We start from the raw sequence: 16,566 nt of genomic DNA on the forward strand, positions 1-16,566 counted from the left end.
GCATTGGCATAACCAATAGGTCTCGCCGATGGGACCTTATAAGTGTTTAGTTATTCAGCACAAAATCCTTGGTGCACCAACATCAACTGTTGCATAGCTAAACACTTATAAGGACCCAAAGGCAAGACTTATTGGCTATGCCAATGCTTGTTCCCCATACCATGGTCTAAAGCGGGATCACCAGTTGCAGAGCAGCAATCCTTATGTTTTTTGTAGCAGGATACAAATGCTTATCTAAAACATATTATGTGCCTTACAAACAGGGTATGTAACGACGGCTCATCTATAACATATAATAAGGGATGTCAACTTAAAATGTACGCTGAGTAATGAAAGCCATCCTAATACACAGTCTGCTAATGCATGTCAACTTAAAATGCATGACGCTCAATGACAGCCCACCTAAAACACATTTTATACAGTGTGTCAACAGGAGATGAATATTCCAATGAAAACCCGCCCACACACATCCGATCCTCGAGCTACTTAACTGAAAATTGCAAGGTGCAGAATGACAACACGTCCATGAAAAGCTGTACTCCAAGGAAAAACAAGACGTATGCAATGTATAACCACAGTACCCCATACGAGATGCAATGCGAATCTCCAAAGAGCGGCTGTGAGTCAAGACCGCTTGACAACTTGAGAAGCGTGGTGTGTAGCTTAGGTATTTATGTATGAGTAATGGCCGCTCAAAGGCTACTTCACAGTGCCTGCATGTCTTTTATTGCATGCGTTGAGTACAAGATGCTGCCCAAAGGAGAGTTCAAGGTGATTGCAACACCACTGGGGGATGTAATGAGTATATGTGCTAGGGTCAGCTGGCAGCAAGAGGAGATATATGTACCATTCACAGGTCTTTCTCTCCCCTACACGGTATTTGGGTGAACAATGACATTCTAGTGTCCACCTGTGTCATAACATGTATATTACAACAACAGCCGTGTTTTTATTTTAGGGATGACCAGGGGATTAGCAATTCCAGATCCCATCACCCTGGCAGGTCTGTACCTATGAACTCAGGTCTTGGGACACTGTAGAAAGGGACCTTTTGCGTACTGCCTAGGAGTTATACAGAGCACTATAGATTGGATAAATGAATCAGTGTAAAGCCTTAAGAGCAGCCTGCGTGTACTACTGGGGCGTGCATGTGAGACTTGCTATCATCCATGGCCAAGAAGATGGTGCTGTCTGTTAGGGCAGACTCTTATAAGCCTTATACAGAATATGTGCCACACACAAGCATGTCAAAAGTGAAATGTGGGTCTGATGTAGGGGGGGGCATATACAAGGCCTGCCTCACCTCCCCACCCCAGCACAACTCACTTATGGTATGTTAATCCAAGTTACACAGCGCATGAATACCTAAGGGTGTCTTGGTGCTAGCTGAAACTGGATTTTAAACCCAGAACACTTTATTCATTGATAAAAATCCTAGTTGTTAAAAATCCATGTTTTAAGTTCTTTCCTGAACTGAAGCAGGGAGGGGATGGTCCTGATATGAGACGGGTGACTGTTCTATAGTACCAGTAACAGAGGTCCTTCCATACCAGTTTGACTTCCTACTTCTGGGGATTGTATTTGATCCTACAGAGCGCATGGGTCTGTTGGGACAATACCACTAAAAGATGTGACTGAATTTCAGGACCTGTATTGTGCAGATATCAGTCCACCATCTGTGTACACATCTAGGCGAAATGTTAGTGCCTCTCGCCAAATTGTGCAAAATGGTGGTCATAATTTGGACTTGTATCACAGGTGCTTGTAGAACAGTGGAGGCCCTTCTAGGTCAGGTTATATCTATATAAATAAAAAGGTAAATGTTTGTTTGTTCAAAATCGAAAATCTCCGAAAGTTCTTCACCGATTGCTTTGAAATTTTCACACAACGTTGGATTCGAATACGCACGTGTTTTTATATACACAACGTTCGATTCGAATACGCGTGTGTAGAATACGCGCGTTTTTAATCGAAAGCAAGAACAGACAAATAAAAATGTAAATGTTCGTTGGTTCAAAATCTTAAATTTCCGAAAGTTACGTAGAATTCGAATACGTGCGTGTTTTTAAATACACAACGTTGAGTTGGAATGCCTCGCAGAAGATCAAACTTAGGTCGTCGTACTCGCGGAAAGGAAGCAGTGCGACGACTAATTGCAAATCAAACTAAGGAAGAACGGGCATCAACTAACGAGCGAAACAGACAAAGAATGGCTCAAATACGTGCCGAGGAAGCAGCAGAGCGACGTGCAGCCGGACTTGAGAATGCACGGCTGCGAGCACAGCAATTTCTTTCATTTCCATTTAAACAGACTGAGCCACAGCAACGCGTGGCCGGGTACAGCTATCAGGATGGCAGACCGGGAAGTGGGTGGAGGGTCGGGGGAGGAGTTGGTTCACTTTGCAACATTAAGAAAGGACACAGATATGCTGCGCAACAACTACAAGGGACGCATAGAGACAATAGTCCACATATATTAGGATGGACAGTTGGTGTCAGGATGGCAGACCGGGAAGTGGACGCATAGAGACAATAGTCCACATATATTATGATAGACAGTTGGTGTCAGGATGGCAGAACGGGAAGTGGATGGAGGGAGAAGTTGGTTCACTTTGCAACATTAAGAAAGGACGCATAGAGATGCTGCGCAACAACTACAAGGCACGCATAGAGACAATCACAAAAACATATTGTATACCCACAAGAATTGACAAATTAAACATATTAAAAATGTGCGCTTACTGTTTTCTTTCTCTTCCATTTAACCAGACTGAGCCACAGCAACGCGTGGCCGAGTACAGCTAGTAATTGATAAGAATAATTGTACTAGCAATCTATTGATCGTTAGGCAAGTCTTCCTGTAGGGATGTATACAATACAAGATGCCCACGAGTCAAGAACACACAAAACCAAAAGCGAGCCGAAAGCTCAGGCCTTCATCTCCCAAAACTCCATCCTTTTGCAAACCAAGCAGCTTCAAACTGCCTGTTTGCCATTGATCAGATCTCGCACCTCATGCCTCGACAGAATCCCTGCATCTTTAATGATATTGGGGCAATGTGCAGCGAGGAGGGGAGTGGGCAAGCAGGCGGGTCAGGGGATACATGGAGGGCTGAGGGGAAGCAGGAGCAGAGGAGAGCAGGGGACGAGGCAGAGAGAGGAAGACAGAAACTGGGGATGGGGGTGAGGGGATTTAAAACCGAAAGTGGTCGAGGAAAAAAAGAGGTGAAATAGACTTAACTGATTTAAAAAGAAAAGGCTAGAGGGTACATGTAAAGACCAGGGCGGACAGACAATCGAAGGAAAAAATACAAGCAAGTTAGGGACAGAAAGATAGACGGGATAAATAAAGACAGACTTCGGAGAGTAAAGAGAAGAAAGGGACACATTAGAGGGAGTAAAAAAAACTTCTGATTTCTGCTGCCAGAGCTGCGCTGTTCATTCACGATGACGATGAACGCCATGGGGTGACTGAGAGCAGAATCGCTGACATGCTGCAGGTGGAGGGAGCGGGGAGCGCTGACTGTTAAACGCAGGGATATTATTGGAGAAGACGCACATGCCTGAAAGCAAAAGGCTGCAGAGAACTACTCAAGTAATACCCAATATAGTAATGTCCTATTTGTTTTGACTTCTCTTGCTTTAACTCTTCAAGCACAGAACTCTACTGTCCTATTTCAGCACCAGGTAAATGTGTAAAATGACCTTTTAGACAGACGTCTAGACTAACCAGTGAGAGGAAGTGCAAAGCAGGAAACCATAAAGCTATGTACAACGACACCCAGGTGCGAGTGTAAAACATGTTTTACGTTATATAAATATAAATTTAAAATACCAGACATTGATTTTGTATACCTATTTCAAATTCTGAAGTTAGAAATCCACAAATGTTTCAGCATACAAGCAAATATTGAGAGGAGGAGGGAGAAAATGGAGAAGAGGAGGGAGAAAATGGAGAAGAGGGAGGAGACGGAGCTTTGCAGCATAAGAGGAAGCTTTTACCTAAAGGGAGCGCCGCACCCAACAAATTTAATTATCTCTGTATTTATAATCTTGTTTTGGACTCTAAACGCTGCTGTTGCAGCTTCTGGGCGGCCCCTGTGGTCGCATTTCAGTCTCCATGCTCCGTCGCCATGTTTTCCAGGTACTGATGTTTGCAGGCAGCTCAGAAAGTAACCTCTCACGGTACTAGAAAACAGTGTAGAACACTGACATAATATGTAAAAACAGATTTTAAAAGTTAGAACTGTCTGCGAAAATGCCTGCGAGAGTGCAATCTAGCATTTTGCAAGAGATTCAAGGAAAATGGGCAATAAACAGTAAAAGTTGCATCGTACGCTGTTTATTACTTTCAAAGCACTCGTGGATTTGTATTGTAATCCGCGCATGGTAATTTTGCAGGAAAATGTAAAAGGGAAATTCCTTCATTGTGTTTGTAAGGGCAATCACGTATTGTATTGCAGCCAATGAGGAGCAAGCTGCCATGCTGCATACAGAAAAAAAAACAAGCCTGGGAGTGGTGCTTGTGGCGTGCTACTGCTCGCTCCTGCAAGGTGGATGCAGCCACAAGCACAAGTGCAATGCTTGAAAAGTAAAGACCAATGGCTAAAGGCCCTCCTAGAGTAGCGCATGCGCACTGCCCAGGCAAGACCTAAAAGTGAGTAGAAAGTCTACTAGGCAGAGAAACCAGCCTTCAAACGAGAGGACTCTGCATCAAGATGAATGGTGCACTTGTGGAATACAATGAATTATTCCCGCAAGGTTTTAGAAAAGGTGGGAGAAAAGGGAAAATATTTAAACAAGAACATCTATAGCTAACACTATCAATACTCCGGGTTTACCACTGCTGGTCAATTATTGACTTGTTTCGACACGCTATATTTGCGGTTTTTTTTTAAGACAAATTTAAATCAGGCTTTCTAGCACCGTTTATTAAATACAACGGTCAACAAATGTCTCTCCAACTGCTCATCTTAATTTCTTTGTCTAATCCTACTGGTGTGAAAAATGAAAGTGAGGGTTGGACATTTATTATGCTTTTTCAAGGACAAGGATTACTCAAACTGAAAGGTAACTATTTTGTAGGACTGGTTCAGCCTACCACAGGGCCACACAGGGTGAAAGTGTGTGGTGCAAAAAGTGGGAAGCCATAAAGTACAATTAACACGGAAAGCGGAAGGCCGAAAAACACAGGGATGGTGGATGGGTAGTACTCATCCAAAATGCGCTTTGTAGGATTTGTAATTATTGTGTTAGCACAGAAATGGCACACTAGTAGATTACCTGCTTTCTGTGTACAGTAGCACACTAGCTGTGTCTGTGCAGAGGCAAGCACGATGCTTTACCTTCGAAGATCACTTCCATAATACATCTCTCCCTCACAAAGTCAACTTTGGTTTGATGCATGATTATACAGAAATCCTTTTATTTCAAATGTTTGTTTTAGCAGTCAACGACACTGTTTGCATTGCATTGCAGAAAGAAAACAATGTCTGGGGTGAGAAAACATTTTGACATCAGGACAAGATGCAATACTCAAACAATTTTACACATTTTGGGTCTGATTTAGAGCCAGGAAGACGAGTACTCTGTCACAAACATGACGGCTATCCCGCCCACCTTGTTACAAGTGCCATAGGAAGAGTACATAGACAGAGTAACACGTCCTAAAATCTAAATCAGGCCCTTTATCTTTTAAAAGCACTTCACGCTAATAAACCAAAATATGACAGTTCGAAGAATGTAATACTGCATCTGCCTTACATTTTCGATGACAAACGTCCATTCTTTGTCTTCAAACTCCTCTGCATGGGGATCCTGAAACAACAGATTTTATTCCTAGTTAGTAAACACAGCAATAACCTGGAAGTGTGATACAGCAAACAGTTAAGGCTCATGTGTTACTTATGCGAAAGAAACACCTAATTCAGCAATGCATAACCAAAGGTTATACTCTGCGATATTCATCAAAGACACTGTGGGCGTTGCCATACAATCCGATACAATCCAATTTGAGATTGATTCAATTTGAAAAGCCAATCCGATGAACAAAGAACATGTCTCAAAACTCAAACAGACATCAAACAGAAAAACATTCTCGAACAACTAGTGTTGGTGATTGTTTGAGATGCAGAACTGAGTAAAGAGCACTGTTTTTTCCTTTACAAGGGATTATGATTTCCCCTTTAAGATTTTATGCACAGTAAACCACCAAAGAACAGAGGTGTTTCAAATGGGTCTCACTTAAAACCTTAATTTCATCAAGAATAGGCAGCAGAAGAGCTCCTTTTATCATACTTTCTGGTAATGCGAGGCTGTCCTAGTTTTCTAAACATAAGCATACGATGAACTGGTGAATGTGCCAGAAAGTGCATTGAATATTTACTCACGACTGCCTATTAAAAGAGTGTGCAGAAAGGAGATGCCTACACATTTAGAAAAATATATGTGACCAAGGATTATTGTTGACCATGAGAAATATTGCTAAGAATTGCGGCAATGCTTTGACTCCAAATTGTAGGCAATTGGCAAAGGCGTAGTAGGGATGGTGCATGGGAAATTGGTAAATTCATGAAGGAAGGAAGAGGCTTCCCTAAAAAGGGTAAACAAATCTGAGCAATGTGTAGAGGGATCAGAATTGATGCACACTGCACTTGTCCTATATTGGGCCTTTGGAGATGAAGTGGGTTGTTTTCTATGCTGACACTGATGCACAGAATGTGATGTCCTCTGTTTTAAAATGCAGAGAATGTAGCGAGGGGGATGTCCTACCAAATACGATCGTATATGGTGCAGATGGCTGGGAGCAGCGAACAGAAGAGACCCTAACTGAGAGGGGGGTGAGAACCCGGGACCTGTGTAGGGGACACTCCATATATGTCTGCACTGGGCAATCACTTGGGAGAATCTGGGAATAAGCTATATGCCACATCGTAATGAATTATCGTGTTGCTGTTTTTCAAAACCAATACAAATTTGATTATTAAAAAAACAAAAACTGAGAGGTCGTGGAGTGAGGGTGCTACAGGTCGACGATAGGGGTATTGTTGAAGCATTACGTTTGCAAATGACCTTTAATTTAAAGCTAACATCCGTTGTTCTTTTATTAGAAATTGTATTTAGTAACTTAGCATTTCATGCTGGATTGCTGACTGTTTGTACACAATTACTGCACAAAAAGAAGCAGAAGCTACATTTTGTGGAGCCTTTTGACATAATTACCGGGCATGATTTTACAACTGTAAAGCAAGGATGTGTGTTTTTAGGGACTTAAAAATGTTCAATGATGTAACAGGCCCTCGAGTTGCAGCTTTTACATGTGCACACATGTAGTAAGTTTAGTAGTAACACTGCACAAGGTAAGCTTATAGAAAGCTTGAACTGTGTTACGATTTGACGTTTGTAGCGAATGTACAACAAAAGCTGGACTGCTCCAAATCAAGCACAACTACCATAATTTAGCATTTCGGTACACAAACAGAACTCTGGGGCTGTTACATGAGGAGATGTGCAGTTTCAGCCCACAGTCCAATGTCTGTTTTTGCGTCTTCTGCGTCTAAAATTCATCAATAATACTCATAATTAGTCTGAGTTAATGTCTGAACTCCAGACATATCTGGTCGGAAACAGAGAGGCAAACTCTGTTTATCGTTTCCGACTTTTTCCGTATTAACTTCTGACATTCATTGACTTAGTGACATTCCACGCTATATGTTTTGCCTTAGGCGCAAAATGTGGCTTTGCACTGAGCCACTGCACTTTAAGATACAACCACTGTTTTGATATGCGCCAGACTACTGCCATTAACCTTCTCAGGACAGAAGCACACATAGGTAGAGGAGCTTTATCATATCTCGAATAAAATATCATACCATGAAACTAATAACATAGTAACTGAGTTTTTTGTTAAAGAGAAATGGTTGAATGGATAATAAACAGAGGAAGAATTAGGAGAAATAGTTTATATGTGTTGTATTCACTGCTTTAATGGGCCGCAAAGCACTTAACAGGGCTGCTGAAACCCAAACCAAATTAAAGGTTGAGACAAAACATATGTAGGAAGAACTGTGCACTCTAGAAGAAGGGATTAACAAACCCATTGACACCTATTTATATATCCTCAGGAACAGTGAAAAATTCCAATGAAAGACAAACGGTATTCCACCTTCAATGAAAACATCGGCTTCCTAAGCGAACAATGACCCCTAAAAAAAAAAAAAAATCTACGCTTTCTTTTAACACGTCTGCTTGTTGCTACTGAAAAAAATGATTCAAATACATGCACAAACCCAAACACCCATTTTGCCAGACCCTTTTTAAATATTTACAACATAAATCTACACACAAGCTGTGGGTTACCTCACAATACTAAAAGGTCTGTTTCACCATAAGCAAATGTATGTGCAAGCGATAGTCAACAGGTCAAATAAATTAAACACGCAATCTGCACTCCCTATGTAAACTCCTTTGAAACTGTTGAAAGCACTCAACCAACAACCTCAGGAAGTAACACTGTTCAGGAAAATAAACTCTCTACCTCTGCCTGCCGACATGGTTCTCATGTGTTCCATTTGGGACAAGATTAGTTCTCAAGCACTGGGTCTACTGTTTGCATTCTTGCAATTGTATATTTCCATCTGTAAACGAAAGACTACAAATCCCAGCCTGTAAAGGAAAGGATCTTGTAAAGTATGGCATGGGAACTCTTACGATCAACAGCCTGAATTCACATTCTGTGGGAATTTAGATAGAGCAGACCCAGGAATGAAGGAATATTTCACTCACGAGTCTTTTCAGTTTCTTAATTTCCATCAAGAAGGCATAGAGGCTATCATTTACCTGTGCCATGGAGGCAGATTGCTGCAGATTTTAGCTCTCCATTTGTCAGCCCGAGAGGCAGCACCAGCACCTAGGCTCTAGTCAGAAAAACGAATAGAGGGTGGATAACAGGCTAGGAGCTGACAATGGGAAATGACGGGATGCAGGAGGGCACAGTCAGGGACTTGCAGGGACTGTGCTGCCAGGGTCCCCAATCCTAGCCTCTCAAGCAGAGTCTGACATGCTCTCTGACAGGCGTCGACAAAGAGGGACCTTTGAAGTTTAGCAACCCTCGGGCAAGAGAATATTGTGAACCTTCAGGGCTCTATGTGCTACTTATACCAGTCTTCAATTTTTTACATGCATACTGTGCATGTGAACACAGGCAAGCATTGAACTCCCTACAAGCCAACAGTTCATCAACTTGCAGTGGTGATAAGACTGTTTGCGCTCCTCTCCAGCCAATATTGGCCTAGTCATCACAGCACATTTACTGTTTGGGACAAAGGACATAATTTTCTCTGTCAAGTAGGGAGAGGTCTGAAAGGACCTCCATTACCAAGAGTGCTTTGAATTGGTTACAGACAAGAACTGGATATCAGTGAAATGGCATTAGGTCTCACTGGTGAGCATTAACATTCGTTCTAGATGTGTTATGGATTGGCGAGGGAGGACAGTGTATAAATATTCACATTTCTCTAAGTGGCTATTAACTTTGGCGACTACTGCAAACACTTCACCTCTTGTTTGGCACCAAGCATAAAAATTGTCTGAAGGTCATCTGGAAGCAGCACAATTTTACATCGCCAATAATTTGTTTTTCAAAGGCGAGATGCTCTTAAAAACAAAAGACGAGATGCTCTTAAAAACAATCTTTAAATTGTTTTCCCGGAAGTGACATTATCAAGAATAGACGGAGGAGAAACAATGGTTTGAGTTCGTAGGTTTGATCAATCAAGCACCCTCACCAAGAGTACTGCTCTAGAGGCTTCAGCTAAATATAAATCTCATACAGTCACTACAAGACCTGCTGGATACAGTAATCCTCTATTTTGGGTGGTACTTTCTTTAATTTAGCCTCTGAAATATATTCGGTTGCTGTTCACACATAAATGAGGCTGTAACATAGGCTTGAATATAAATTTCAATGGAGGCCAATGCTGCCAAGTAACAGGATCAGTTATATCGCCAACCCAGGAGAAGGACGAACGGCAAGATACTGAAATACACTAACCAAGCATCACTTTTTTGCTTTACATGATAGATTTATACATGTGTATATTTGTTGGACTTCGCCTTTTCTGCAGCATCACCCCCAAACATGTTTTACTTTTTTGAACCCATTTTTGCTTGCTTTTATGGACCCTGTGCACTTTACCACAGCTAATCAGAGCTAAAGTGCTTGTGCTCTCTCCCTAAAACACGTTGTACGAGGCTGGCTTCTTAGTATATGGTGCACATTTATGTAAGAGTTCCCTGCACTAATCTAGACAACCCTTATGGTGATAGTTTTGGTCTTAGACAACCTTAGAACGCTCTCTAAGTGGCAGTTGTGGGGAGTAGCCTTCAGGCTTAGTCCAGAAGGAGTGTAAAGCAACTTGTTTTACCAGTACTTAATCTTATGGTATGGGTTAAGTGAAAGAGAACCCCACAGTGTAGTTATAAAAAGTATGCATTTATTATCAACACTCAGTAACCCATTGCAATATCTCCTACCCGGAGATATAAACACAATACACACCAATACGTTGAAAATAGTACACATAAGAAGCACATAAACACAGTGGTCTCCAAGGGGAGACCATACCATATACTAAAACACAAACCAAGACCTAAGGTGAGAATGGACCCAGAAGACATAGAAGAGCGGGAGACCCAAGGAACCACCCAAGATGAATATCTAGGAACCGCACGGCGGTCGTGTGAAGAGTGGGAACACGACTGCTTGCTCGATGTAAGTCAACAGGTAAGTCGCTGTAGTGCTTGAGGCACTCCTATGTATTGAAACCACATGATGACCTTTGACTACTATTATTTTAATTGACTTTTGGTATTTTACCTTATCCCAGCTTGAATGTACCACATAATTTTTCCTGCATGTGCCCTTTTCCTTGAAGATTTCTTTTGTGTCTCCATTTAGCAGGGGGAGAGCTTTCACAGAGTAGAACAGCCTTGCCAGGAACAGAACGTGTGGCTCTGCATTTGTAAGCATGAGAGGTGTGGAATGTACTTCTTGGTCTCGGAGTGCAGTGTTATGAGCAGTGGCGCTCAAATGTACATTGTGTTGTACATTGGGAAGTATTATGAAGTTCTTACAAGTGGCTTTGACATGTCCTCATGCCATCATAAATTCTGACTCTGTCTAGCTTGAGCTTTGCACACACAGACAGGCAACCAGATTACTCAAGCTGTTAAGCTATTCACGTTTACGGTCGTTTGTAGCTGTACTTTTGGAAATTATTTGTTTATTTTTGTAAGCTTTGCCCAGAAGAAGTGTAAGGCAACTTGTTTTACTTAATCTTATGGTAGGGGTAAGTGAATTTTTTTTTTACTTCTCCTGATAGTGACTAACTTTTAAAGTCATTTTTCACAACTGCAATGCCGACCTCTCCCATAGGATAGCATTGGGGTTACCTTATTACATTTAATAAGAGATAACTTTCAAATGGGAGCAGGTAGGAATATAGAGCTTATCATCTAAAGAGTTGTAATTTAAAACCCTTTTAAAGGTAATGTAAGGTAATGTATTTATTGTAAGTCACAAAATTCCGAAAATGCCACTTTTAAAAAGTTGGAATTTTCTTTTCCCAACCATTTGGTACCTGCAGCCTCTATCCTGGGTCATGACTATGTGTAGCTGGCAGTTGGTCTTTATGTACCACTCCCAGTCAGTGAGACAGAGTGGAAATAGGTGTTGCCAAGATGACCATGATTGACTTGATGAATGGGGGGGGGGGCTGTCACCTACCACACTTGCACATCACAAAGGCTCTGCCCAAGTACACTCATAAAGAGTATGACGCTAGTCTTCTGTTTCCCCAAACAAGCTGGGGCCAAGGCAGGGACGCAGAAAATTTCAATCACTTCTGTGGGCGGAAACTTCCAGAACCTTCTCCAACTTCAAAGCTGGTACCAAATTTAAATATTTTACCCTCAGACCAAACTCTTCAGTACACCTCTGGATTTGTGGACACTACAAAAGAAGGACTGCTGTGCTGCTCTGCTGTCAGAAGGACTTCTACTCTGCTGCCCTGCTTGATGAGAAGGAAGATTGGACCTGCACCCTTAATCCCAGGATGAAGTGACTCCAGGAGTCAGCTGATTGACCCGTTATGAGCTACAGGGACATAACAGGTTCCAGAGGCCTTCCAGCATTTGTCCCACTGACCTACTGCCAGAACATGCCAGAGTCATGCTGGCCTCTGCTGAAGTGAGTTCCTTATCCCCAAGAGGTGCCCCTTAGGTCCTGCACCCTTGGTGTGGCTTCAGTTGAGCTCCCTCTCCAAGAAAAGGAGAAATCCTGAAGTTTTAGGCTCATCATGACCACAAACGGCCTGTTTATTTATTTATTTATTCATTGTTTTCTATAGCGCGAACAAGATACAAAGTTTGGGTGTCGAGGGCTTTACATTTCAACCACCTCAGATATCACAATTCTTTCACGTCCAGAACCTGTCTGTCTATTCCACTAACATTGGCATAAATGTATCCATAAACACAACAAATTTAATGAGGAATAATATAAGTCATTAGGTTACAATCAAGATTGTCTTGTCGTATTTAAGCATAAGATAGGACCAAAACTGATTTCTTCTATATCCAAACTTGTTATAGTATTGTTATGTTAAACACATTGTTCGTTATGGGAGATATTTACCCATCAGAAAGGACTTAGTCTCCTTTTTGAATCGTGGAGCATAGGTGATTCTTCTGATATTCAGTGTGAGTGAATTCCAAATCCTTGGTGCAGCTCCAGTGAACACTCTATCGTAAGTTTTTTCTTACGGAAGAATACTGGATTCAGTAGAAAATCCTCCGATCCTCTCAAAAGTCTAGTGCCTCCGGACAACGTAATTTTCCGGGCTAGCTAATGCGGAGCTTTGTGATGTATTGCCTTGTGTGTGATACAGGCACTTTTTAGCTCTATTCTTGCCTCTTATGGTAGCCAGTTGGGTGCTTTCAGATGTGGAGTGATGTGGTCGTATTTTTTGGTTCCCATTATAAGCGCCAATATCTTGCGGTCTGTGCTGCCCAACAAGGTGAAGCTCCAGGGAACCAGACTCTTCGTACTACAACGACCACAAGAGACACCAGGCAACGCGAGATCTGCACTTCCTGCTACGGCATCAACAGACCGCGGCAAAAGCAAACACGAATATCCAGCAAAGACCGTACCAGACACCCGGCCTGCTCTTTGTGCTACAGTGATGACCATCCATGACGCTCTCCCTGCTCTTCGCGCCCCCCTCCACTGCAAACAAAATTCTTCTACTGGACTCATGAAGGAAACTATTTCAGCTTGACTAATTTGGACCCTGTATCCGGACTGAACTTGTGGCTTTCATCCAGACAAACACAACCAGATTATCATGAATGGCGCATTGTGCTTAAAGGCGCTATTATCACCTGAAATCTTGGAAACTGCATTTCCCTGGTTCTACTGAATGGACTTTTGTTGTTTTGGTCTCAAATAATTTATTACATATTATCCTAATCTTCTAATTTGGTGGGATTTTTCTTGTGTTATATTTTTACTTTATTACTCTTTGAAGTGCTTCATAAATACTTTACACATTGCCTCCAAGTTAATCCTGGAATGCTTTGTGCCGAGCTACCAGAGGGTTAAGCAATGTTTAGTTTGGGGTTTCTTGTAACTTCACCCTGCTAGGAATTGTGGTTGCTGCTTGAGAAGGGTTTCACCAGCCTCAACCAGTAACCCAATTTCCTACAATACCTTTAATTACCAACATGGCCATCATCATTTACAGTGTCACAAAACACAATTCAAGGTTTTTTCTCCCTGTAAACAAGGATTGAAATACAATTGAAAAGTGGAAGAAAAGGTGGATGAGTGGGAATCAGTGTAATATATGCTTTTTTGTCCAATCCAGGGTGATTAAGATCATCTGAGCTCAATCCGCCGGCATGTTTTGTTGAACTTTCAACAGAAGTGGACTGAGTGGAAACCGGTGCAATCAGGCCCTAAGACCAGCTGAACCTGAAGGCATCCACCCGGGGACCATTGAGAGGGGTGTGTGTGGCAAGAAACAAGAGACACTTCCTGTTCTGGGAAGAGATCCACGTGTGGAACACCCAGTCTGGAGAATATCACTTTATTCACTTTGGGATGCAGTTCCTACTCGTGGTTCTCTAGAGGAAGCATGCAAGAAGAACCACTCTTGAGAAAAGTTCTGATCAACCACAGTCACAGAAGAATTGCCTCTCTGCCAAGGGTCTGCAACTCTACACCACCCTGTGCATAAATATATATAGGACAGTGGTGCTTATGCCCAACAAAATCTGAATGGAGCTCTTTGAAATAGAGTCCCATGATGAATCTCAGGTAATATCTGTGGGCATGGATAACTGGAAGATGAGAATAGGTGATCTGGAGATCCACAGACACCTGTCAATTCCCTGAATTCAGGGCCAGTAATGTGAAGTTCGGACCGGTGTTCTTCTTTGGGATGAAGAGATAAAAAGAGTATGATCACAAGCCTCCTTTCTTACACTAGGGTCCCTTTTTAGGTCTCGCCTGAGCCAGCGCTGCTCTGCGAGACATTTAGTTAGGGCTTTTAAAAGTGCTGCCACACGGCCTAGCGCTTGCGTTCATGCGCGCGTGCACACGCGCAGCCGCCAGCTTTCAGCACCCTGGTTTTCCTTTATGGCTTTCCTTTGCCGCGCGCCCCACTCACAGACTCACCTCCTGCTCCCCCTCCCGCCACAGAGCGCGTCTCGCAGCTGCGCGTCTTGTTATTTTTTTGCTACTGAGTGCGTCTCGTGGCCGCGCGTCTTGTTTAATGTTGAGAGCACGCTGATCCCGGCGTTTACTAGGGACCCTTTACGGCCATGGACTTTACGAGCGAGGTAACGGGCAATCGCATTTGAATATTGCTTTTCTTTTGACCTGACATTTCTCGCTGTGTGGACGTTTGAACATATGGCAACCCCAGTGCTAACTTCAGCGATTATTAGATATATTTTTTGTTCCCGGCGTTTACTCGGACCCTTCACGGCCATGGACTTCACGAGCGAGGTAACGGGAAATCGCATTTGATAATTGCTTTTCTTTTGACCTGACATTTCTCGCAGTGTGGATGTTTCAACATATGGCAACCCCAGCGCTAACTTCAGCGTTTTATTAGATATATTTTTTGCAGGCTTAGCACTGCCTGTATTTACAACTGTGGTATCTTGCCGGACTTGGCTACTTTGTGTTACGGTGCTTGGGAAGCAACTTTACATGAAAGGTAAGACGGTTTGCATTTCTATCGGCAGGCACCGTCATCTGCGTATCTCGAGTTTGCATAGGATTTATAGTTGGACTTAATAATAATCAATGTCCCTTCCAGGTATCATGTGCTATTCTTTATCACTTGGGGAATTACATACAGACTCAGGCCACAGAGAGGAGTAGACTATTTATTAAACACTACACCTCTCGGTGTGCCACAAGATGGTCATAGACTTCTTTGTATTTTATTTCAGGTGCAACACTTTCTTAGGGGCACCCAGAGATTACTGATGGCCCTTTCATCTGACCACCAGATATTGGGGTGGCAGTGAATAGTGGTCATAAGATAACTTTAAAAGATACATACCTTGACACCTATTGGAGTGGTGCTTGTGAGGATCCCATTTCTTCTCTCTGCGCTTGATTGGTCAAAAAAAAGACACTACGAGTGTCACTTGAGTCAGACCTTTTGACCCTTTATCACTGCGACTGATTGACCAGCACATGCTGCATACTCTCACCCTTCCTTATTTTACTTACTATTTGTATACATTATTCCTCAGATTTTTTTGTTTCACCTAAATTTGAATTGATATCACACGGATGTCGGACCTGATAGTATTTACAGGAACATTATACACTGGCTGACAGATCAATTTCAAGGGTATGCACGTAATATCCTTGGTATATTTCATCATATGGGTGTCTCTGGCGGCCTCACTTTCCATATAGGCACTTAGGCTCTATCTCTACTCGGTGGTCACTGGCACCTTGTCATGATTTACACTCCTCATGATGTAGATCCAGCGTGACTTTCCAGCTACGTGTTGTCCTTTTTTCGATGGTTTTCAGATGATCACTTTTTCACATCTCCGTCCTTTGCTTCTTACCCCACGGGTGAGCCATCTTTTTGGCATCTAGAGAAAAATGGAAAGTCACAAAGGTTTCTTGGTCTTTCTCTGTTGTCACCTGTACTCACAGTAATGTGAACCTTCTATGTATATTATTTGCAGCCTTGAAAAAGTCTTGTCAGCTGCCTTTTCGTAGATGTGCCCGATTAATTCCCGCGATTCCTGTCATTTACAGGATCTATTGAAGACATATGCAGACAGACTAACGCTGTGACTGCACACGTGTAATAATACACCACAATTTGATAAGAATTTCTGTTCTTGTGCAGACGCACTGCATTTCATTAATTTAGAGCGCCCTCTACTGTATCCGTAATTACACAAATCCTGTCACTTACAGGACACGATAATCCACCTTGCTCTCATCTGTGAACCCTCGTGAAC

At 42.4% G+C, this 16,566-nt stretch overlaps 1 protein-coding gene across 6 annotated transcripts in view; it reads right to left on the bottom strand.

Moving 5' to 3' along the window:
• The window catches only part of EHBP1 (EH domain binding protein 1), a 2,232,712-nt gene that overhangs the window by 1,852,427 nt on the left and 363,719 nt on the right, over positions 1–16,566 (bottom strand). For all 6 annotated transcript variants that reach the window (XM_078649460.1, XM_078649459.1, XM_078649456.1 and 3 more), the window contains exon 4: positions 5,764–5,817. In XM_078649460.1, coding sequence (XP_078505586.1) covers positions 5,764–5,817 — 54 coding nt within the window. The remainder of the gene's footprint in view (positions 1–5,763; positions 5,818–16,566) is intronic.

Source organism: Lissotriton helveticus, chromosome 6, assembly GCF_964261635.1.
Source record: "Lissotriton helveticus chromosome 6, aLisHel1.1, whole genome shotgun sequence".
Classification (NCBI taxonomy): Eukaryota; Metazoa; Chordata; class Amphibia; order Caudata; family Salamandridae; genus Lissotriton; species Lissotriton helveticus.